This window comes from Pyrus communis, chromosome 10, assembly GCF_041283825.1.
Source record: "Pyrus communis isolate YQ-2024b chromosome 10, ASM4128382v1, whole genome shotgun sequence".
In the NCBI taxonomy this organism is placed as follows: Eukaryota; Viridiplantae; Streptophyta; class Magnoliopsida; order Rosales; family Rosaceae; genus Pyrus; species Pyrus communis.
The window spans coordinates 20600857-20626616 of NC_142574.1; the positions used below are offsets into that span (position 1 = coordinate 20600857).

Sequence of the window (25760 nt, forward strand, 5' to 3'; positions counted from 1 at the left end):
CTCTATCTTCAACATTTTCCTTTACTATGTTGTATTTATGCTTTCTATTAGCCTTACTTAGGCTTTCCTTGTACTTATTGGCTTTTTTCCTGGTAATGAATTTCCAGCTTCGACCAAAAATAAAAATAAAAAACCCTTTTAGCAATCTTAGAATTGTCGGAGAATATTTACAGATCCATGTTAACATTTGGGGCATTATTAACAGGACAAACCAAAACAAATCCCGCATGATAATAATTCAAAAATACATGCATTCTATTTATTCATAAATTCAAAATGCACTATTACATTCCGCTCATAATGTGATACAAAGCATTAAAAACCAGAAACAGAGTTGATTCTTCAGAAAAAAGGAAACAAAAACCCAAGGGGCATCAATTTTACATGCATCAGTGCAAAGTCTACACGGTAGACTTCAACGTGTTTCCAATATCGATGACAAATCGATATCTGACATCTGCTTTAAGAAGGCGCTCCATGGCAATGTTCACATAATCGATTAGGATAACCTCAGTATCAACTGTTATGTTGTGCTTGGCTACGAAATCAATCATCTTTTGCGTCTCCTTCATGCCCCCAGTGGCACTGCCAGCTACTATCTTCCTTCCTGCAATTGCAAACTGTACTCTTGTAAAGAAGTTGTCGCCAAAGACATTACACAGTTTAAAAAGTAAACGCGTCATGCCACAAATTCTCCTTGAAATATAATTTGTATTGAGGAAACAAAAAGTAAACATGTTATTTTAAATGCATGCTTACCCACGAGCAAAGGAAAAACAGGAAGCTCAAGAGGCTTCTCTGGTGCTCCAACCATCACTAGCTTTCCGTGAGACTTCAACAAACCAATCAAAGGCAATAGAGGATGAAGTGCAAAAACTGTGTCAATGATACCCTCCAATGTGCCCGTGGCAGCCTAAAAAATCCACACAAAAAAACCAGAGAAGTTTAGTTATCCCTACACACTTCAAATCAACTTGAATCACTAAACAAACTTGCTTAATTTAATACTCACCGTACCTACATCTGATCTTTATTGCGGCTGACTAAAAACGAATCAGCGTGTAGATGTTCAATTGCTTTATCCTTCTTATTAAGGGAGGTACTGATAACAGTAACCTTAACCACCATGGCCTTAGCAAACTTGACAGCCACATGGCCTAAACCACCTAAACCCACCACACCCACATGCATACCTGGTTTGTCAAGTCCGAAATATCTCAAAGGGCTATAAGTTGTAATCCCAACGCATAGGAGAGGAGCCGCTCTATCAAGGGGAAGGTTGTCTGGGATACGGACTACAAAATGCTTATTGGCCACCATGATGTCAGAGTAACCTCCGTATATGGTGGTTCCATCGTAGTACTTCGAACCATAAGTAAGTATCGATTTGGGGCAGTAATTTTCAAGATTGTCAGAACAACTTTCACAAGATTTACATGATCCCACCATGCATCCAACACCTATCTTGTCTCCAACATTGAATGTTTGTACTTTGCTCCCTACCTCTATCACTACACCAACAATCTCATGTCTGCATTGGCCAGTTCACATTCCATAAGTTAAATGGATACCAAAATCCAAATTCAGATACTATAAATATATGTGTTCGTTCTACAATGTACCATTTGACATTAGTACTTGTACCATTTAAAATGCAAGTTTAGTATGTACCCGGGAACCAATGGATAGTTAGACATTCCCTCTTCATTCTTGGCCATGTGAAGGTCTGAATGGCATATCCCACAGTATAACACTTTAAACATCACATCTTTGTCACCGGTTTCTCAGCAGCCAAAAAATGCAATTTTTCAGAGAACATATGAAAAGATTGATTAAACAAGAAGTTGATGAGGAAGTTTGGATTAATATTTACCTTCTTGAGAATTTGAAGGGTGAGAAAACACCTAATGAATCTCTGGCGGCCCAACCAAAGGCTTTCTTGGGGTGTTCTTGTTCTGTAGACATCACAAAATTGCCCTTGATTAATTCATACGGGAGCTTTGGCTAGTAGAATGAGAGAGAGAGAGAGAGAGAGAGAGAGCATGAGGGATTGCTAAATTTGGTGAGTGGTTGGCTGCTATTTATACATCTATAAGTGCTGGCTGGGATGACGTGTTTGGTGAGCGAAATCAGAAGTCAAACGAGGGTCTTCTAAATATTGCATGACATGTCTGAACTTTCCTAATGGTTTACTGACATCATCCCATTGCCATTGCGTAATTGGTTACCCTAATACCTAAAAGAGAATCATTTTGTTTTATCGAGTGTCAAGCATTGAAAAAAAAACTGAAAATTTGACATGGGAAGTGTTATTAGTACTCCAAAAATCTCATTCTACACTATTCACAAGTGTATTTTTCTTTCCAACTATACAAAGTTTGGAGTGTAGAATGAGATTTTTGGAGTGCCAATAACAATTCTCTTTGATATTACGCCTTAAAACTATATTTTTCTCTATTAAAACCTTTTTTTTTTTTTTTTTTTTTGTGTACTTGAATAAAACTCGTTGATTAGCATCCGGGCCGGCCACCTCCATTCCCTATATATATAACCCTATTTTCTCTAAAAAGCTAGTTCCACACTCTTCCAAAACTCCCAAAAACTCTCCAAATACTTTTCTTTCTAAATTCTAACTTTGGCATCAAAGGTTCTTTAGCCAAAGCCTCCCCATTCATCGTGGGCGCGTGAGGCTTAGTTTTGTAGGTGCAATTTTGTCCAAGAACAAGGAAGAAGAAATTTGCATCCACAAATTGGTGCTTTCATTGAGAGTTGAAATTCACACTCGTAGAAGACTCTCACATAAAAAGGTTTTTTCTCTATTTTCTAGTCCACTTGTATTTTTCGTACGTTCTTATTATTAGAATTTTTTTATTTGCAAAGATTCTTTGATAAAACGAAAAAAAAAAAATACAATGGCTAGAAATTTAGAAAACTTCATGAGTGAAAATTCCAATATTCAAGAAATGGGACCATGGCGATCCACAAGATTAAATGTGATCCTAGGAGGAGCGGCACCACCACCACAAGGTTCCACCATGGGAACCACCATGGTGGCCAACCGTGGCGAGGTCCATGGCACCACTACTACGGCCCGAGCCGTGCCACTAAAGCAAGCCCAAGCCATGCCATCCAAGGCTCATGGCACCAAGGCCATGACCCAAGCCATGTCACTCCAAGCCTAATGTGAGCCCAACGCGTTGCTAAGCCGAGTCATAGCCTCGTACCTATGTGTGCCACACGCCAAGCAGCCTATTCATGTGGCCCAACCTGCTCCCACTGTGCAGCCTGCTCTTGTGGCCCAGCTTGCTCCCGTGGTCTAGCCTACTCCCACCGAGCAGTTTACTCCCGTGACCCAGCATGCTTTCACAGCCCAGTCTCCTCCCGTGGCCTTCCAAGCAGTCCAAATTGGTCCAAGGCTAGTTCAGTCGTGCTGGCTCTAAATTTTTGGACCGATGATCAAACCGGAAGAATTTTCACCATATTTTTCTGCGGACTTGACATTTCCCAACTCAAATCTCGCGCCCAAAGTCTACCACACTTCCATTGCTCAAGGAGAAACATTCCTTCCAAGCTCTTCTAATCTAAATGGCGAACAACACTTGTCTTGACAAGTCATAGAGTTGACGAGCACCCTAGCACAGCAGACGACCTTGGTGAACCAGCTTTTACAGCACACCAAGATGCAATGTGTTCTAAATGAGGTATCCCGAAGAAGGACAAGGGCAGACGAAGAACCTCTCCAATAGCGTCCTGACAAGCAGTCACTCGACCAGCCACGAACTGAGGGTTTAGGCAGAGTACACTCCCGATTGGGCCCCCGAGATAGCGTATACTCCCGTCTTAACGCGTGAAGGAGCGTGCACTCTCGACTAAGCCCACGAACGAGCATACATTCACGGTTAGGGCCATACTCCGATAATCAACATGAGCAGCCTTCCAAGCGAAGTGTTCATTCGCGGCTAGGACCGCAAGGAGCATCATCCACATCACATCGGAGTAGGCAGCACGACGGACGGAGAGAAGCAGTCACTCAATCCGGCTCAAGTTCAATCAGCAGCCTACGAAATCCCTCGTCTACTAAGAATCGACCACATGCACCGCTGTCGCGGGATAGACGAACCGAGCACGTAGAAGAGCAGCCTAGACCAGCAGGTCAAGACTGGGGGCAACCAAGAGCTCCGTTACATCAGCAAAGGTAAATTCAGGAAGAAATGGAGAGGTTCATAAACAAACGATCGCGTGATTTCCAACTCAACAAAGTGGCCAATGAGGCTCTACGACAGGACATGACCAACATAAACAGGTCACCCTTCACAGATTGAGCAGGCAGAGCCTCTACGCGAGTTCAGCATGCCACATTTCACATATTTCAAAGGGGATGAAGACCCGGAGAGACACTTAAAGCACTACTGAAGCGTAATGATCCTCTATTGAAACAATGACAATCTTATGTGCAAGATATTTGCCACCACTCTACAAGGTAAAGCACAAGATTAGTTTTACACCCTGCCGCCACAATCTATCTGAAGTTTTGACAAACTTTCTTTGGTTTTTACCAAAGAATATTCATCCTATCGCTCGATAAAAAAGAAGTCCGATCATTTGTTCAACGTCAAGAAGATCCCAAAAGAGTTGCTTCGTGACTATGTGAAGAGATTTAAAGTAGAGAAGGCAATGATAGTCAGATGCAACGACTCGATAGCTAGAGCAGCCTTTCAAAAAGGACTTCCAGCAGACCACCCGCTATTCAGAAAATTGATCATCAAAGAAGATCTAACTCTAGTAGACTCTTTCGCTTTGGCAAAGAAGCATGCACTTTGGGACGAGGCACGCCAATGCACATTCAAGGACTTGAAGAAGTACCCGACATCACCTCCCTACTATCCAAACTGGAAGCAGATGAGGACTGATTCACATGTTTGACGGTATCTGAAGCAGCTATACGCTCTACCACCATATGAGAAGAGCTGGGGGCCCGACTACTTGTATTCCACAATTCAAAAATTCTCCAAAGTTGATTTAATAACCCACTTAAGGTGGACTTAAATAAGGTTTGAGAGAAATTTATTTCCCTTCCCTAGAAGGATCTAATTTCATATTAAAGAGGGAATCTACATCAAAACAGGAAGCAATCCTAAGTTTCCTAGAGCAAAAAGATCTTTAAACCTGCTGCCCTTTCTTACGAGCAGCCTAGTAGGTGTGGGGGTATTTGTGGAGCCAAAAATAATCACAAGGCGACACATGGATTTTTGGAAAAAAAGGGACAAAGTCACCCCTGAGACACACTGGTTGTCCTACGCGCGAGCAGTATACAATTAGCCAAGAGTGTCCAAAATAGGTAAAAAATTCCAAATTATCTTATCCATCCTCATCTTAGGTAATTACTTCATAACCTACAAATTATTCCATATAAATGGAGATTAATTTGCTAATTAATGAATTAATTCCTAATTAATCCATTAATCACCAATTAAATCACCCATTTTCACACAAAAAACCTTTAAGGGTCGGCCACCTCCATCCCCTATATATATGACCCTATTTTCTCTAAAAATCTAGTTCCACACTCTTGCAAAACTCCCAAAAACTCTCCAAACACTTTTCTCTCTAAATTCTAACTTTGGCATCAGAGGTTCTTCCGCCAAAGCCCCCCCCCCCCCCCCCCCCCAAAATTCATCATGAGCGCATGAGACTCTTGGCCTTGACCTAAGGTGTTATATGTTTTGTAGGTGCAATTTTGTCCAAGAACAAGGAGGAAGAAATTTGCATCCACAATTGTCATACTCAAATTCTAATTAATGGGTCATTTACCTATTAATTATTCAAATCCCAAATGGCACAAAGCCGTATCACATATCAAGTGGTATAAAACCGCTAAATTCCACACACATATTCCCTCATTTATACCCAATCACATGCATAGAAAAATGTAAACGAGGAACGCAATGGATTAATTTCATGGTCCTTTCCAAATCATGACGGAAATCTCAAAAGCAAAGCTCGAAGCCCACTGTTGCACTAACGCATAAAGTTGACCAGATAATTGTCCGAAAAAGAAGCTTGTTGCAGTGTTGAAGGATACGCTCAAGCTCAAAGTGCACTAAAATTAGTGTGGTTGCTGACCAAGTCTCATTCAAATTCCTAAGTTAGGAATTGGAATAAAGATCTCCGGTGAGCACTTAAGTAGGTTGTTCTGTAGATAATATTTACCTACATTTAAATTAATTAACCTACTTATTAATTTTATACTAACTTACCTACATTTAAATTAATTTACCTATTCCTTAAAAAAAAAAAAAAAAAAAAAAAAAAAAAAAAAAAAAAAAATAGTGATATTAGATAATGTTCGAATGCTGTGGGTTTGTGCTTGTAGGCAATTAACTAAACTTTTAATCTAATGCACATCAATCATGTAGGTAAATTGACCATTTTGGAAGTAAATTAGATCCTTTAAATTTTGGTAAATTAGACTATTTTGTAAGTAAAAATTGCGCGGAACATATAGCTTTTGTTTTGTGTATTAGGGGTTGGAGTATTAGCCAAAGCTGTTTTAGGTTTATTGTTGTGTTGGTATATAAATTAACTTATATATTAAATGCACAAAATTATAAAATTAATATTATTAATTTTCAATCGGCACGTTATAACAATTTGAAAGTTAATACATTGAATATACAATGAATGACATGAATTATTTTGTAAAATATATAAAATTAATTAAATGGATATAACTGTCACATCCCGACCCGGGGCGGATCACTTCCCGGGCCCGCTCCACCACCGTAGCACGATATTGTCCGCTTTGGGCCCCGACCACGCCCTCACGGTTTTGTTTCTGGGAACTCACACGAGAACTTCCCGATGGGTCACCCATCCTGGGAATGCTCTCGCGCGCTACCCGCTTAACTTCGGAGTTCCCATGGAACCCGAAGCCAGTGAGCTCCCAAAGGGCCTCGTGCTAGGTAGAGATGGGAATACACATTTAAGGATCACTCCCTTGGGTGATGTGGGATGTCACAATAACAATTAAAAAAAAAAAACAAAACAAGTAATTGATTCAAAAACCCTCTTCAAGTATTAATATGGGTAGTTTAGGCATTCGAAAAATACACAATTTGAAAAGTCAAACTTAATTAAAGAATTTGTTTAATTTGTTTAGTTAGAGACTAATCAACGATTTTTATTCAAGTAAACATAAAGAAATGGGTTTTAATAGAGGAAAATATATTTTTAAGGCGTAATGTCAAATTTTCAGTGGTTGATACTCAATAGAACATAATGATTTTCTTTTCAGAATCAGGGTAAGCAATTACGCAATGGCAATGGGATGATGTCAGTAAACCGTTAGGAAACTTCAGACAGGACATGCAATATTTAGAAGACCCTCGTTTGAGTTCTGATTTCACTCACCAAACACGTCATCCCAGCCAGCACTCATAGACATATAAATAGCAGCTAACCACTCCCCAAATTTAGCAATCCCTCTCTCTCACTCACTTTCTCTCATTCTACTAGCTAAAGCTCCCGTACGAATTAATCAAGGGCAATTTTGTGATGTCTACAGAACAAGAACACCCCAAGAAAGCCTTTGGTTGGGCCGCCAGAGATTCATCTGGCGATTTCTCACCCTTCAAATTCTCAAGAAGGTAAATATTAAACCAAACTTCCTCATCAACTTCTTGTTTAATCAATCTTTTTATATATTCTCTGAAAATTGCATTTTTTGGCTGCTGAGAAATCGGTGACAAAGATGTGATGTTTAAAGTGTTATACTGTGGAATATGTCATTTAGACCTTTACATGGCCAAGAATGAATGGGGAAGGTCTAACTATCCATTGGTTCCCGGGTACATACTAAACTTGCATTTTAAATGCCACAAGTACTAATGTCAAATGGTACATTGTAGAATGAACACATACATTTATACTATCTGAATTTGGATTTTGGTATCCATTTAACTTATGGAATGTGAACTAGCCAATACAAACATAAGATTGTTGGTGTAATGACAGAGGTAGGGAGCAAAGTACAAATTTTCAATGTTGGAGACAAGGTAGGTGTTGGATGCATGGTGGGATCATGTAAATCTTGTGAAAGTTGTTCTGACAATCTTGAAAATTACTACCCCAAATCGATACTTACTTATGGTTCTAAGTACTACGATGGAACCACCGTATATGGAGGTTACTCTGACATCATGGTGGCCAATGAACATTTTGTAGTCCGTATCCCAGACAACCTTTCCCTTGATGGAGCGGCTCCTCTCCTATGTGCTGGGATTACAACTTACAGCCCTTTGAGATATTTCGGACTTGACAAACCAGGTATGCATGTGGGTGTAGTAGGTTAGGTGGTCTAGGCCATGTGGCTGTCAAGTTTGCTAAGGCCATGGGGGTTAAGGTTACTGTCATCAGTACCTCCCTTAATAAGAAGGATGAAGCAATTGAACATTTACATGCTGATTCGTTTTTAGTCAGCCGCAATGAAGATCAGATGCAGGTACGATGAGTATTAAATTAAACAAGTTTGTTTAGTGATTCAAGTTTATTTGAAGTGTGTAGGGATGGCTGAACTTTTCTAGTTTTTTTTTGTGTGGATTTTTTAGGTTGCCACGGGCATATTGGATGGTATCATTGACACGATTTCTGCACTCCACCCTTTATTGCCTTTGATTGGTTTGTTGAAGTCTGACGGAAAGCTAGTGATGGTTGGAGCACCAGAGAAGCCTTTTGAGTTTCTTGTTTTTCCTTTGCTCGCGGGTAAGCATGCATGTAAAATAATGCACTGACATGTTTACTTTTTCTTTCCTTCATACAAATTATATTTCCATTGAGGAAGGAGGATTTGTGGCATGACGGGTTTACTTTTTAAACTGTGTAATGTCTTTGGCGGCAACTTCTTTATAAGGGTACATTTTGCAATTGCAGGAAGGAAGATTGTAGCTGGCAATAACATTGGGGGCATGAAGGAGACGTAAGAGATGATTGATTTTGCAACCAAGCACAACATAACAACTGATATTGAGGTTATCCCAATGGATTATATGAACATTGCCATGGAGCACCTTCTTAAAGCAGATGTCAGATATCGATTTGTCATCGATATTGGAAACACATTGAAGTCTACCTTGTAGACTTTGCATCAATGCATGTAGAACATATGCCCTTTGGGCTTTTGTTTCCTTTTTTCTGAAGAATCAACTCTGTTTCCGGTTTTTTATGTTTTATGTTTCTGGTTTTTGTTTATGTTTTAGGTCACATTATGAGTGGAATGTAATAGTGCATTATGAGTTAATGAATAAATGGAATGCGTGTATTTGAGAATTAGTGTCATGTGGGATTTGTTTTGGTTTGTCTTGTAAATAATGCCCCAAATGGTAACATGAATCGGTAAATATTCTCCAACAATTCTGGGGTTACTAAAAGGGTTTTTATTGGCACCTAACAAAGTCATATCAATTGATGATGAAATATATATCAAAAACCCCACAAATCAGTCCTTGGATCCAAATGGATGAACTCTACCACACAGGTATAGTCATCGTTCAAATGGACAAACTAATTTACATTTTCCACCTTCTCTCCTTCCTTCTTAACCCTCATTTGGATGTGAAATCAGACTTGTGCGCAGTCACAGTTACACAGTCATCTTGTCGTCGCACAACACCAAGTCCCTTGTGGTGACAAATAACAAATATCAATGGCAAGAAATAATGGTGATAACAAATAACAGATTATATGGTTGTATGAGTAGATGAAACATACACTTCTTCCTCACCCTTCCCACCACCTCCCCTTCATCATTTTTTTTGGTATACCTTTTTTTATTAAGGCATAGAAAGATGAAAACTAAAAAGGAATTGTTATTGACACTCTAAAATTTTATTTTGCATTCCAAATATTTTATAATTAGAAAGAAACATACACTTGTGAGAAGTGTAAATGAGATTTTTAAAGTGTTATTAACAATTCCCAACTAAAAACTTTTTCTTTTGGGTCAAATGAAATTATTTCCATTAAAAAACTAGTATAAGAAAGAGAGAGAACAAAAGGCCTCCCATAAACAGCAGTAGATAAAGCAAAAGGCCCAAGCAAAACAAGAGAAGCAACCCAAGATATAACGGGACGCCCACACAAACTTAGGAGCATAGACAGAAAAAACAAACAACAAAAAAACCTATTTTGAAGCAGCATAAACCAAACTGCCACCGCCCCTACATCCTTGAAGGAAGCCAAACTCTGAACTAAGAAAATAGACACCAGATCCAAAATCCCCCTTTACAAACCCGTGCAAATATATACAAACAAAGTATCACATGGATAGAAAGTGAGGCTACATAGCGTGGCAGAGGCCACAAAATACTTAGCCTCGATGAGGATCTGACATGTCGGTTAAGGAAGGGGAAGTGAGGGAAGGAAATGGATTTGATATCTAATTTCAGATCAGAGCCTGTAAATTCAAGCACATGACGGGGTGGGGATGGAATATTATGGTTAAAGAGGAGGAAGGAAGAAAAGTAACAGAGAGAAAGCAGTAAAACAGATGAAAAACACCGAATTAGGGCCATGAAGCCCGAATCCCGAATCTGAGACAAGCTCAAGGTAATTGAGACTAAGCTTAAGAAAGACTGGAAAAGGGAAAGGAAGAGGGCTTGAGAAGCTATAAGGGGGGAAGGGGCAGAGGAGATGGGAGGGGAGAAAAAAAAGGGAAAAAGGGCAGAAGAGATGGGAGGAAAGGAGGAGGAAAAGTAAGAGGCGGTAGTGGCCTGTGAGAATGAGGGAAGGAGAAGAAAATAAGGGTGGGTTTCCCCCGGCACCTAAGCCAAAGGCTAGGGCCGGTGGCAAAAGAGATTCTTGAATTAGTGTTTCAGCAAAGAGTGAGGTTTTGTGTGTTCTTTTTTTTTTTTTTTTTTTTTAATTAAGAAAAAGAACCTAGAAAAAGATCTCTGGATACTAAAATTTACGTTGAAAAAATTCCCAACTAAAAACTATATTTTATAAATGAATATCATAGATATAAGTACTTGGTGTATCTTCTGCAAATTAATGGTCATAGTTGATGAAAACTTCATATAAGTCCAAATAAGTCCCTATGTGGTGCTTGCCTTGATGGAGACTGAGTTTGCTACTCAGAGAGATGTGTATGGTTTCACCAACCAACGTCTTACGCCCCCACATAGGAGTGAGAAATAGTTTGTCTCATCTCCAAAATTGCCTCTTTCATTGTATAAGCACTCTTCATCTTTTATTCTAACTCTGTTATGTTTTTAACACAATATTTTATAGTATTAATATGATAATTAACGTAAAATTGTGAGATTATTAGAGAACCCAATATTGCTTTGAGAAAATCTGCATAATATTTCTCTTATTGGATTTGACTAAGCACCTAGATGAAATAAATTTATTTTTATGTAACGTTGTATTGTTACACATGATTCACGTGGCACCACTCCACGCTTTGTAATTGCATTTCAAGCTAACTGTGCCACCTGCATCACCATCACATTAAAAAAAAAATTCATTGTGACAAAAATACGGATGGTATATCATGTGTTTTTATGTAAGCAGTGAGAAATTTTATTTTTTAACTTATTAACCTTTTAACACACATATCTCATTATTTATATAATGATATGTGATATATCATTCTATGTGCCGATCACATTGAAAAATTTCTCTACCACATCGAATATCCTTTCCGGATAAGATTCCAACCAAAAGTAATCGCCCCCTCAAACCTCCCCTACTTAGGGTGCATCCTCATCCCACGACTGTTGGATTTGATGCCAACATTGAAAACAACCAGTCTAGATTTGTTTGGAGTTACCAAGTTTGATGCACATCTAAGAACATTTCCAATAAAAATATCAAAAATTAAATATCAAGTATGTGTCAATGTGGGAGTTTCTCTTCTTTCAACCTACATAATTTTTTAAGGACCTCTTTTAAAAAGAAATTAATTAAAACAAATTTTCACAATTTATAATTTGTGTATTAATAAGATCTGCATAATAAAATAATTAAAAAAATTGACCGCACCTTTTTTTATAAGATAAATTCAGGTAAGATTGTCATAGAATTTGTTTCCACGTTAAAATTTAAGGGATTTTTTTGATATGGATCCAAAGTAACTAAAAATTAAACCTATTTCAAAAGTTAAAAATCACTAAAAGTTGAACTTATTTCAAAAAATAACCTATAAAATTAAACCTATTTCAAATTTTTTCAAAAAATAACCTATAAAATTAAACCTATTTCAAATTTTCTCGAAATTTAATTGGGTGACATAGAATTTGACAACCCTTTTGAAAATGATTTAAGGTGCGCATCATGGACATTTGTACATTTGCCGCGTTTCCCAACACAACACAAAACAAAAATTAATCTCCTTATATTCTTATAATTGAATTTATTAACCCGATTAATTAAGTACGGACATAGAGACGGCCGTTGATGGTAGAGCCGGAAACGGCGTCGTCAAACCCAACCCAGCGGCATTGGGCTGCAGATACGGGAGCAAAAATGGCCGAGTCTCTTGAGTAGGCTTTCTCCGTCATCGGATTCACGGTTCGTTTGTACGGACCGAACCACTTGTTCTGCATGTAACGATTCTTCCGCCACGGAGGCACGGAGAGATCCGTACTCCTCAGCGATCTCTTCGCCGCGTCGCTCGTGACCCGCACGATCCGCTTCAGATCCTCCGAGCTGCCTACGAAGTCCCTCGGCAGAAGCTGCAGCAGCCGCGAGTACTGGCTCGACGACCGAGCTATTTCAAACTCGGCGGCGAAGTCGAGGTCCACGAAGTACCTGCTCTGCCACGTGGAGGAGCCGGATGGGACGGGTACGACGTCTATGAACTCGTAGCTCCCGGCGGTGATGTTGCCGGAGGAGGTCCATTTCGTCTTGCAGATCGCCGCATTGTGTCCCAATCCTCTCAGAAACGACATCACGCTCCGCCGCAGAGTGGACTCGCTGCTTCCGCCGCCGTTGGACCTCAAACACGCGAAAGCCTCCGCTGCCTGGGAAACGTGAGAGCGGAGCAGCTTCAGGTACGAATCCGCATTTCCGGAAACGGCAACGGATTTGAGGACGGAGTCGATCGCGTCCGTATTGGAGCCCGATTCGACTCGTTCCGAGTCGGACTCGTTGTCGGGAAACCCAGCCGCGGACGACTCGTCATGGTGGAGGAAGTCGTGGACGAGCTCGGAGAGGGAGTCGTGGTCGCCGGAGTGCTCGCTTCCTTTGCTGGTGTCACGAAGTCCGGAGCTGTATCCGCCTACTAGTCGATCTTTCACCCGGTCATCGAGCGGGTAAGTGACCCGTTTCGATCTCGTTCTAACAAAACCAGCCATTGATGATCAAACAGTTTCTCCTTCCTAGTTTTATTTCAGTAAATCGAACTCAGGATAGGAACGATCAAGTAGTTCTTGAAAATTATGAATATGTGAGAGGAGTTTATATAGGGGTGGAAAAAGTGGAAGGGTTTGAAGGGAATAAAAAAAGGGATATTCGGTTTTTAAAGTGGTCACTGTTGGAGAGGGAGGATATCCGAGAGGGATCGAGTGAACAGGTGGCGGCATATCCAGTGGCACCTGCGGTGGTTTATTCGATTACGTGACGCGGAGGCTCTGACCGCTTGATGGTTTTTGTAGGGTAGGGGTTTGTCGCCCACGAGACCGGCACGCGATTTAATGGGTCTTCGAATGTGGAATTTTGGCAGAGGATAATCAAGTCGAGATGGATAAGTAGTTGAAAGATGCTAGAATCATCTTACTCAACACCTAGTATTTATACACACAGGTATACGTAACGAGTTCGATATTAAATTATTATATTAAAATTATTAAGTAATTTAATTTAAAATATCTATCATTTAGCGTAGTTATATTATTGTATCAAAAATAAAAACTATAATGCTAGCGCAAAATTTAAGAATATGGTAACAAAGTAGGGTACGCACGCGTAAATGTTGGAGCACTGCTACAGTTGCGAAACAATCCTCCGATATTTCAATTGGCATTATGCTAGTTTCCAAAATCTCTCTGGGTTATTATAAACATATATTTTGTGTTTATGAAAGAGTGGAACAAATGTGTTTGAAGCTGGGAAGCAAAGGACCGGGCCTATGTATGGCTCTTCCCCTCGTTCCTTAATAAATCATAAACATCATAGAACTCTTTTTTTTGGGTACAATCATAAAAAAAGGTCATTTAAGCAATAATGTTATTTTTGTGTTTAACCCATCAAGAAAAATCTATTTATAGTTGTTGATCCTAAAAAATTACTTAGCCTACATGGCGTTCAGGCCGAGTAACTAGTAAGCTAACTACTTCCTTCGGTTGAATGCAGGGCGTGCCAACTCATTGGCCGAGCTCGGCCTGGCACTAAATGAATGTTGATGTGGCGTTAGGCGCACTGCTGACTTCTTGATCTCGTGATTGCGGTCGAAGAAGGAACACATCTCGGCCTTCGGGTTTTAGAGCCTGAAGACAAGCCTGCTAGTTATGCAATCAAATTCGGCTTTCAGTGTGCTGACTGTAGTACACTAGTAGCACCTCACCTCGCCGAGAAGGCTGATGAAATGACCTTTACCAACAAGGACTCAGAAATCCTTGTTGATCGAGACTTGGATAGGTAACTAGTCGGTCTCGAAGCAATGTTGTTTATCCAAATTGAAGGTGCTTCTCGGTCGACTGATTCTACAGCTCCAGTTGTTGGTTGCCATCACAACGCTATTTATCCAAACTGAAGGTGTGTTAGCAGGAAAAAGGAAAATAAAAATCTCAAGGTCTTTAAGAGGTTTCGTGTAGAGCGAGAGTATGAGCATGGCCGTTTGTGTGTTGATTTGAAGGAGCTTTAAATGATGCACTCCCTTATCTATTTATAGGAGCAATTTCCTCAATGACTGTGGTAGAATTTCACTCGGACTAGAATTCCTTAACCCAATCTAAATAGGTCTCGGTCAATCCTAACTCATATAGGACTCTGAACCAAGCTATTTAATCACTCAGATTCAACATTTGACCCTCGACATCTTTTTTTTACTCGAAGCATCTTAGGTTTTGAAGAATCCTTATTGTACTAAGATTCGACCACTTCACCCTTATTCAGACGGAATCATCTTCTGATAGGAATTGACCGAACTCTACTGGGCCGCACCCAAGGTATGAATATTCCTGAAACTTTTTACTGGGCCGAGATGTCACATCCCGACCCGAGCGAGACCACTTCGTGGGCCTGACTCCACCATAGCATGATATTGTCTGTTTTGGGCCCCGACCACGCCCATAAGGTTTTGTTTTTGGGAACTCACACGAGAACTTCCCGATGGGTCACCCATCCTAGGAATGCTCTCTCGCGCTACTCGCTTAACTTCGGAGTTCCCATGGAACCCGAAGCTAGTGAGCTCCCAAAAGGCCTCGTGCTAGGTAGGGATGGGAATATACATATAAGGATCACACCCCTGGGCGATGTGGGATGTCACAATCCACCCCTCTTAGGGGCTCGACGTCCTCGTCGGCACACCACGACTAGGGTTAGGCTCTGATACCAAATTGTAACATCCCGGCCCAGGCGGGACCACTTCCTGGGCCTGACTCCACCGTAGCACGATATTGTCCGTTTTGGGCCCCGACCACACCCTCATGATTTTTTTTTTGGAAACTCACACGAGAACTTCCCGATGGGTCACCCATCCTGGGTATGCTCTGGCGCACTACTCGCTTAACTTCAGAGTTCCCATGGAACCCGAAGCCAGTGAGCTCCCAAAAGGCCTCGTGCTAGGTAGGGATGAGAATATACATATAAGGATCACACCCCTGGGCGATGTGGGATGTCACAATCCACCCCCCTTAAGGGCTCGACGTCCTCGTCGGCACACCACGACCAGGGTTAGGCTCTGATACCAAATTGTCACATACCAGCTCGGGCGGGACCACTTCTTAGGCCCGACTCCACCGTAGCACGATATTGTCCGCTTTGGGCCCCGACCACGCCCTCACGGTTTTGTTTTTTGGGAACTCACACGAGAACTTTCCGATGGGTCACCCATCCTGGGAATGCTCTGGTGCACTACTTGCTTAACTTCGGAGTTCCCATGGAACCCGAAGCCAGTGAGCTCCCAAAAGGCCTTGTGCTAGGTAGGAATGGGAATATACATATAAAGATCACACCCCTAGGCGATGTGGGATGTCACACAAGAACAATCATGGGCTCGGTCCAAAGTATTATTTTGGGTCCAAACAATAGCGTTCCAAAATGCTACGAAGATGTCACATTTTATTTCACTTTAGAAACACTATAATATTTTTAGGTCTATTCTAGTATTGACTGACATAGCGCTTTCTAGTGCTGCTATTATATCATATATTTTTTTAACTACGATATATTTGCACTCAAAAAGTAATAATTGAGACTAAAATACACAATATGTTTACTATAATCTTAGAGCTAAGTGACATATTATAGTAGCTTCGAAGTGTTATTATGCAATATTATGGGGTATGATACTAGATAGAACAAATTAAAAAAGATTAATTAATTTAAATTAACACGAAGTATATGAAAAACAAAAATAAATATATGAAAAGCACCACTCGCGGCTATTTTAGTCTTGACTGACGTTTTAGCGTATGGTGCCAATTAAAATAGTGTTACATTCTAGAAACGATTTGCAGGCATCAAAGTACAGTGTAGTGTTGGCATTTTGCACTCTCACGCACAGAATATTCTTGGAGACCAAGACGATCGTAAGTTTTATAGACTTCAATCATAGATATGGGCCCATGTGATTACTTTGTCCAAAATGTGTCAACATGATTTCGACACTATTCCTTAAAACCGAAATTCATGGAGTGCAGAAATGAGCCACTCTTGCTTCTACGCGTGCATGCTTCCAATACATTAATCTCAGTATGAAAGAAACAAAAGTAGCTCGTTTTAACCAACTTTCTTAAATGCCTGCAAACACTTAGTGTCGATACATATTTGATCGTTATATTTGATTTAATAATTTTAGATCATCTAAGCCATTTCAAATGGACTAGAAAGTTTAGAGTAAAAGCTCATAATTTAACTTTTACTTTGACTGAATAGATCTTTATTGCACCGAAAAAATTAAGGTTATATATTACTTCAGAGTCAAGTGTGAAGTCACATTTGACTGAGGATTAACTCTAGAATTAAATATAAGATTCACATTAAATTACACATGTTGTAAATAATATCTATTATGTGGTTGTTTATTTCTGGGACAATATGTAATTAGATAAAACTTTTTTGTACATATAAATCACAAGTCTATAAATAGGTACTCTAATGGAAAGAAAATGATACTCTCAACTATAAGAACAACCAATATCTAGTGGTGATTTTGTAAGTGCGTTGTCTATGCTTGATTTCAGCCCTTGCTCTTGAGTTACATGCCATCAAGAAAGGGTTGGAATTTCCACTGGATTTAGATTGTGTTCCGAGGTTGAGATGTAGTTCGGTGTAGCTAGGGTACCAAAACTCTAGTGTTTGGTAAATTCTCTAAATTCTCCAAACACTTTTCCCTCAAAATTCTAACTTTAGCATCGAAGGTTCTTCAGCCAAAGCCCCCCCATTCATCGTGGGCTCGTGAGGCTCTTAGCCTTGACCTAAGGTGTTATTTGTTTTGTAGATGCAATTTTGTCCAAGAACAAGGAGGAAGAAATTTGCATCCACAAATTGGTGTTTTCATTGAGAGTTAAGTCCCACACTCATAAAAGACTCTTACATCCAAGGTTTTCTATTTTCTTGTCCATTTGTAGATTTTTCGTACGTTCTTATTATTAGAATTTTTTATTTGCAAAAATTCTTTGATAAAACGTAAAAGAAAAGTACAATGGCTAGAAATTTGGAAACTTCAATGAACGAAAATTCCAATGTTGAAGAGATGGGACCACGATGGTCCACGAGGCTAAACGTGATAATAAATGGAGCGGCACCATCACCACAAGGCCCCACCATGGCAACCACCGCGGTGGCCACCACAGTAGCCACCCACAGTGAGGTCCATGGTGCCACCACCACGGCCCAAGCCATGTCATCCAAGCTTACTGTGACATCCAATGCCCACATCACCAAAGCCACGGCCCAAGCCGTGTCACTCCAAGCCTAAGGTAAACCAGCTCGTGCCGCCCAAATCCAATGCATTGCCAAGCCGAGCCCAAGCTTCACACCCGTGTGCACCACCCGCAGAGCAGCCTACTCCTGTGGCCCAACCTGCTCCCGTGGCTTCCCAAGCAGCCCAAGCCATGCTAAGATTAGCTCAACCATCCCGGCTTCAAATTTTAGGACCTACAATCGAGTCAAAGGCATTTTCACCACACTTCTCTGCGGATTTGACATTTCCCAACTCAAATCTCACGCCTGGAGTCAACTACCGTTTCATTGCTCAAGGAGGCGTATTCCTTCCAAGCTCTTCCAATCCAAATGGCGAACAACACTTGTCCTGATGAGTCATAGAGTTAACAAGCACCTTTGCACAATAGACGACCTTGGTGAATCAACTCTTGCTACGCACCGAGATCCAAGGTGCCCTAGACGAGATGTCGCGAAGCAGGACAAGGGTAGACGAAGAACCTCTCCAGTAGCGTCTGATGCGGGATTTATACGCACACAAATTAAACCCTCTTTTTGTCAAATTGTAGTATAAGTATAAGTAGGGATCGTTCTGGACCGGGGATTAGGAGGGATTGTTAATCTCTTGGAAACTGACTTAAAAACGTAAAAACAATATAGTTTAAAACACTATACTAGACTCAAAGAATGCAAAACTAAACTTTAAATCACTAAGACAAACCAAAGACTCAAAATGCTTTAAAACATAAACTAAATTGAACAATAAGGAAAAAGGGGGGAAGAGTTTTGATTTGACGAAAATTGAAATAACAAAACAAGTTAATAAACTAAGCAGAATGTAAATGTGAATATGGATGATAGAATAAATGGAATGAAGGCTAGCTAAGGGGTTCTTCTCCACACATGTTATACTTGCATACAAGATTGATTCTCAGTTGGTCTTTCGATAAATTATGAAACTCAATGCTCCAAGTTAATTAGGTCCGCTTAAATTAACTTTCAGATTTCCCTAAATTCATTGGATTGAATGGAATACGCATTACAACCAAATTATTCTTAATCAAAGTCCCTAACTATGGAATACGCATGATAGAGACATTCAACAAAGATCATTAAGTTCAATGAAAATTAGAAGTGTTGACGAGGCATTCGTTACTATGGAATACGCATGAAACTTATGCCAAGAATTCGTTTAACGTGATTGTTTATAAGCAACCTCCACTACTTGTGAATATAAGTTCATAACGATTAGGTGAAACTCACTTATATTCTAGCGTCATATTCATGCATGAAAATTAAGCTTGCAATCTCAATGAACATACATAAATAAGTTATCAATCAAACAGTTAAACGAATTGAATCCACAACTTATGAAATTCCAACCAAAAGTAATCAATTCATATTGCAAATATAAACATAGTTTCGAATCACCCCCTAGCTAAAGGGGGATTAGTTCCTCATTACTTTGAAATCAAAGAAACACCTAAACATTCCAACAACTCAAACTTGAATTGTATGAACGTTTAGGCATTCTTCTCTTCCATTCCTCATACGTACAAAACAAAGAGAATTGAATTTAAACTTTGAAATCAAAGAAACACCTAAACATTCCAACAACTCAAACTTGAATTGTATGAACGTTTAGGCCCTCTTATCTTCCTCGTTGTTGTAGCACAAGGTCTAAGGTGAGGTTTGGGGAATTATGGAAATGGATGAGGAATGGTGGAAGGGGGACTCACGGTTAGGGAATAATGGAAGTGTTTGAGGGGTGTTGTGTTGTGAAATGGAATGAGATCTCCATGAATGAATGAATGCAAGGGTATTTATAGGAGTAGTGGAGGGAACATATGGCTATGTCATTTGTAGGTGAAGTAGGTGGATGTTGTAGGTGAAGTAGGTGGATGTTGTAGGTGAAGTAGGTGGATGTTGTAGGTGAAGTGGATGTTGTAGGTGAAGTAGGTGGATGTTGTAGGTGAAGTAGGTGGATGTTGTAGGTGAAGTGGGTGGATGTTGTAGGTGAAGTAGGTGGATGTTGTAGGTGAAGTGGATGTTGTAGGTGAAATAGGTGGATGTTATGTTAAGTGATAAGTGATAAGTGATATGATATGTGGTTATGATATGATAAGTGGTTAAGTGGTGATGATAAGTGATAAGTGATTAAGTGATATGATATGTGGTGATGATAAGTGATAAGTGCATGTGGGTTAACTAATGAAGGAAATGCATGTGCAATGACAATGTGTTAGAATGGATGTGTGTTATGCATGGCATGATTGGGATTAGGAAAGGTTTAAATGTCCTAAAACTAAAGAGAACAAGGTTCCAACACTTTGGCTCCAATTAGGTCTTCAATTTCGTCCAACACTTTGGCTTCAAGCATAAGCTATCCGTCCTTAGCCCAAAAGTGCTCCAAAAGTCTCCAAAATGCATCTTTTTGCTCCTTTAGCCATTTGGACCTACAAACACACGAAAATAGCTTAAAGTACTAAAATAACTAAAGAAACATAACGTAAATGTACGAGAACAAGCCATTTAAGTCGCATAAATATGCTCCTATCAAATACCCCCACACTTAGCTTTTGCTAGTCCTCGAGCAAAACAGAAAAACAAAACAAAAAGAACAAAACACAACCTACACCTTCCAACAATCGTATCAGGGACTTCCAATGCACATGACAAGTTAAAAATCATTATTCTCACAGATTTGAGCCATCTTTACACTTAAGTACATTCTTAATCATAGTCACCACATACTAGTTCACAATTAAGCAATTAAAACCATGTTTTGAATGTAGTAACATGCCTTAGAGAATTCCCTCAATTTCTTACTAGATGTACTCTCGTTTTTCACACAGATTTTCTGACTACACACCCTACACTAGGTATATGTGAGAAGATTGATGTAAACATGTAGACGAACACTCACATATGTTATAACAAGGAAAGCATTTTCTGGAGTTAATAAGCATGTTTAGATATGATCTCATGAATGGAATGCTACTACTTAGACGCGAGAACCAGTGACACCATAAGCCCATACCAAGTTCAAACTCCACAATTGAAATACATAACACTCAAGATAGAAGTCAAGGGTTGTAACGGGGCTAAAGGTGTTTGGCTAACAAAGAAAGGTGAAGGATAAACAAACATTCTTAAAGCAATAGTGAGCAAAGTATTTGAATTAGGCACTTAGAATTCCCTTTAGAACGCAAAAATCAACTTTGAACACCCAAGGGAAAGTCACACAAAACTTAGGGCCATATTCAACTTTTTGGACCCTTTCTTCAACCATCAACGCTCGTGAGTTCATTCTTACTTATTTTCACTCTTTTTTTTTTTTTTTTTTTTTTTTTTTTTTTTTTTTCTTTTTCTTTTGAATCTCGAAACATACATATAAACGTAAGAACAAACTTTTACTCCCCCACACTCATTTTCTTGCATAATGTAACTCAAAAGGAATTCATTTAAGTCATGCTCACTATACTTTAAGAACAAGGGTATAGGAAAGTCCTACACTAAGCTAGGTAAGGGAAATGTGGGAAAACAAAGAATAAAAGCTAAACAAGGCTCAACGGGGTTAAAACTTACAACAAATACGAAGTATGAGAAGTAAGTTTATTTGGCTATGGTGGTGGTCACTACACAACTTCTTCTTGAATATGTGTTATGCAAATCAATAACATGCTTTGAATGAAAAGGGCATGAGTTCTAGCATTTGGAACTATATGATGAAACGCCTTCTAAGTAGTAACCAAGCAAAGAATAATGAGATCATGCAACGACTTTAGAAAACAAGAAATCACAAATTATACTCTCCAAAGAACGTTATAGGTTCAAGTCTCTCAGGGTTGTAGCGTTTGTTTGAGTTCCTTCCTTCAAGCATGTTACAAAAACGAATTTTTTTCTTTTATGATTGCATGTGAAGTCATACATTATAACCATAACCAAGCATATACCAAGAGTAAATCAAACTTTTCTCTATGTTTATAACTCTTTTTAACAGTCATGCAATTACAAACCAAATCCTTATCATTGTGTTGGAAGGTATCCTAAGACACAAACACACAAAAACGACTCAAAACACTCTTTTTAGGTTTTTTAAAACATGTTTTTCAAATTTTTATGTGATTTTCGGAGTTATAAAAACAAAACATACTAAAACACTCTAAAACAACTTAAAAACACCTTAAAACAGCAAGGAACAACATTTGAAGTTATAAAAACAAAACATACTAAAACACTTTAAAACAACTTAAAAACACCTTAAAACAGCAAGGAACAACATTTGAAGTTATGGGTGATAAAATCCCATGAATTTGCATTAAATATACTTAGTTACCCCCCCCCCACACTTAAATCAAACATTGTCCTCAATGGTTTAAGCATAGATTCACACAAAACATAAGTAAACACACAAAAAACATTTAAACATACTTAACATGGCAGAATGTAATTAACAAAGAGAAGAGTTTAGGGACGCAAATCTGGTTATGGAGTGTAAATTCCGTCTTCTCTTTGTTGATTGCATTGAGGCTTGATCTGGATGATTCCATAGGCTTACTCTCGAACTGGTTGCCGCCCATCGTTGATTTTCCTTTGTGCTACTCTTGATCTGGGCAGCAGGATTCTTTTGGTCTTCCCCGAAGGTCTGAGCTTACTCCTTTGGTCTGTTTCTTTGTTCAATCTTTCCAATTCGTATTGAAAAGGGTTGGAGGATAACTCAGCCTAAGTTTGTCTCCACATGCTTCAATGTATCATTTTCACTTGCCTTACTCGCTCCCTTTTGCAGAAGTGGTCCCTTCTCTGGAAGTGTATCAACCGTTGAAGATGACTACTCGAGAGCAACGCTAGGTAAGCAATCAGGAATAAATTCCAGGCAGTTGGCTCCAGATCGGAAGACTGACTCCAAGTGCCGGCTGATTGCTTCTTTCACTTTGCCATGCGAGTAAGAACAAGGACAAAGAAAAGGACAGGGAAAGAGCATGATATGAGATACTTTTGCTTTAGACCTTCTTGATATGAGATACCTTTGCTTTTGAAGAAACGGCGAATGAAGCAGCATATGTATTTGTTGTGGTTGTCTCCACATGCTTCGATCGACCGTTTCCTTCTGCCTCATTTGTACTCCAGGTTTCTGGTATCTTCTTTGGGGGAGAAAAAATTGAGTATTTCAAGAGGCTTTGCTGGGAGTGCGCCCTCAGAGGTGAGGGAGGGTTGGACATTTTCTTCAGGTTTTCCTTGCCATAAAAACGAAGGTCGACATATATAGAGATAATAGCAAGTGGTGGTACTGTTCTTTTACCCTTGTCGACAGACGTTTTGATCCCGCAAATCCGGCTTTTTGAAATAATGGCGCCTCTTCGATCTCTGAACACGCCTCTTCGATTTCTGAGCAGGCGCCCCTTCGATTTCTGAACGACGCCCCTTCGCTTTCTGAACGACACGTGGTAGTGCAGATACGGCTCCTTTTGACAAAGCTGCACGCGTCTTCTGAAAAGCTGAGAAAGCGTCGCCGAACTTTGCGCTTGTCGGCTAAAGATGTGTAGTTGCGATGATGGCCTCCACGTGTTGTCTGAAAAGAAGAACTCTTTTGACAAAGTTGAACACGTCTTCTGAAAAGCTGAGAAAGCGTCGCCTAAATTACGCCGGAAATTCCGGCTTTTTGAATCGGTGGACGCGTCGCCTTGGCTTCTTATTGAGGTATCGATCACCGCCACAAACACACTCTGAAGATTTCCCATTCTTGAAAATCGTCTCCGGCCCTTCGAAATTTAACTCCATCCACCCATTCTCTTTGAACACTTTTGAAAAAAATGGCAAACTCATCGAACCTTAGCTTAGATTTGAGTCTCAGCAGCGATCCGGTTGCGCCCCGTCAAGGTAATGTATGGCGCCCTTCTTTTTTTTCTTCTAACGGTCCTCTTTCAGGTGAAGACTCTGTGATGCAGGACGCCACAACAGCTACAATAGTAGCTAGGAACCTCCTCACACCAAAAGATAGTAGGCTGCTGTCAGGACGGTCCGATGAGTTGGCCGTTCAAGAGTCCCTCGCACTTAGTGTTCAGTGTGCGAGTTCTGTGTCCAACATGGGCCAACGCCTGCTTGCCCGCTCCCGTCAGGTGGAATCATTGATGGCAGAGGTGGAAAGTCTCAAGCAAGAGATCAAACTGCTTAAGTACGAGAATAGAAGTTTGCATGTGCTTGCAAACAACTATTCGACGGGCATGAAGAGGAAGCTTGATGAGCTGCAAGAATCCAATGGTCGCATGCAAAGTGACCGTCAAAGTGACCGTCAAAGGCTTGCGGCTTACTTCCAGAGGCACATTTTTCCTGGCTCGTCCAGCGTTTGGCCAAGTATTGAGGCCTCGAATGCTCTATCTCCGATGCCTTCCGCCTCGATGCCTTCTGCTCCGATGCCTCCCGCTTCTATGCCTCCCGCTTCTATGCCTCGTAGTGGGGCTTCACGTAAACAACCTTTGTGAAGCTCCATCTTTCTCCATGTTTAGTATCCTTTTTTTTTTTTTTGTTTTTTTTATTTTTTTTTTTATTTATTTTTTTTTATGAACATAAATAAAATCAAACGGCATGGAATTGGTCCTTGAATGGAAGGTGATACTTGAAGTGAACCGGCATTGGTTTGAATTCTAGTGTAGGTGCCTGATTCAAAAAAAATAGTAAGTTAGTATAAAATCTAATGGAATTTGGAAAAGAAAACTTACTTGTTTTGTCCGACAAGAACTCAATGACAAACACCACTCCTTTGAAAGTTTCAGGGATATTGGACTTGGCCAGATTGCAAATGATGGTTATGACTTGTCCAATGTCATCAAATTTAACTTCTTTGGATTTTTTGGTTTCAAGAACGTCCTCTTTGATGAATTCATGACATTCCTTACTTGTCACCTTTGGAAGGACTTCCAAGATGTCTTTCTCACCTTCTTCTTCCTTGGAAGTCATGAATCTGCAAGGAATAGGGATACTTGTTGGAACGGGATTAAAAATAATGAAATTTGGAACAACCATACCTGTATTAGATGGCATAGGAGCAATAGGTGCCTCCGGTAAAGGTGTTTCCACCCTTTCCGTGGGTTGGGTGTATTCCTCTTCCTTGTGATTTGATTTTGATGGTTGAGGGTCCGTTCCAACCTCCTTGTCACTTCTCAACATGATAGCATTGGTGGTTTCAAATTCTCCCTTCTGATTTGCAATGGTTGAACTAGGGAGTTCGCCTTGGTCGCAAAATTGTCCTTCGAACTCCGCTATCTGCCCAATTTGCTTTTCCAGAGTAGTAAGTAATTGAAAAATCGTATCATTATCATTTGAATTACCTACATTACTTTGGGCAGGTTGTGGTGGCTGCATAGGCGTTGAATAGAACTCCTCATACGGCTGCCAATATCCTTCTTGTTGAGCCTCATTGTCTTGATTTTGTAAGCCCTGCACCAAACAAATTAATTCATCAAGCTTTTGATTATAATCTATTGACGAACTTAAATTTGGTTGGGCATATTGAATATGAGGTTGTGGTGGCTGCATAGGCGTTGTATAGAACTCCTCATATGGTTGCCAATATTCTCCTTGTTGAGTCTCCTCGACTTGGTTTTGTGAGCCCTGCACCAAACAAAGTAATTCATCAAGCTTTTGATTATAATCTA

At 39.9% G+C, this 25760-nt stretch overlaps 3 protein-coding genes and 2 pseudogenes across 3 annotated transcripts; 2 read left to right on the forward strand and 3 right to left on the reverse strand.

The window, feature by feature from the left end:
* Positions 1 to 282: 282 nt before the first annotated feature.
* LOC148693690 (putative mannitol dehydrogenase) lies at positions 283 to 913 on the reverse strand. Its single transcript, XM_088678842.1, has 2 exons — positions 760 to 913; positions 283 to 607 (listed from the first exon to the last, which is right to left on the reverse strand). Exons 1-2 carry the CDS (start codon positions 812 to 814, stop codon positions 402 to 404), a joined length of 261 nt encoding a protein of 86 aa, XP_088534968.1. The 5' UTR covers positions 815 to 913; the 3' UTR covers positions 283 to 401.
* On the reverse strand, positions 885 to 2018 carry LOC137728021 (putative mannitol dehydrogenase). Its single transcript, XM_088678841.1, has 2 exons — positions 1672 to 2018; positions 885 to 1531 (listed from the first exon to the last, which is right to left on the reverse strand). Exons 1-2 carry the CDS (start codon positions 1761 to 1763, stop codon positions 1018 to 1020), a joined length of 606 nt encoding a protein of 201 aa, XP_088534967.1. The 5' UTR covers positions 1764 to 2018; the 3' UTR covers positions 885 to 1017.
* A 1425-nt stretch (positions 2019 to 3443) lies between these two features.
* Positions 3444 to 4413, forward strand: LOC148693691 (uncharacterized; annotated as a pseudogene).
* Positions 4414 to 7973: 3560 nt separating this feature from the next.
* LOC148693692 (putative mannitol dehydrogenase pseudogene) lies at positions 7974 to 9308 on the forward strand (annotated as a pseudogene).
* A 3066-nt stretch (positions 9309 to 12374) lies between these two features.
* On the reverse strand, positions 12375 to 13441 carry LOC137730322 (uncharacterized). Its single transcript, XM_068469391.2, has one exon. It carries the CDS (start codon positions 13353 to 13355, stop codon positions 12429 to 12431), a length of 927 nt encoding a protein of 308 aa, XP_068325492.2. The 5' UTR covers positions 13356 to 13441; the 3' UTR covers positions 12375 to 12428.
* Between the last annotated feature and the right edge of the window lie 12319 nt (positions 13442 to 25760).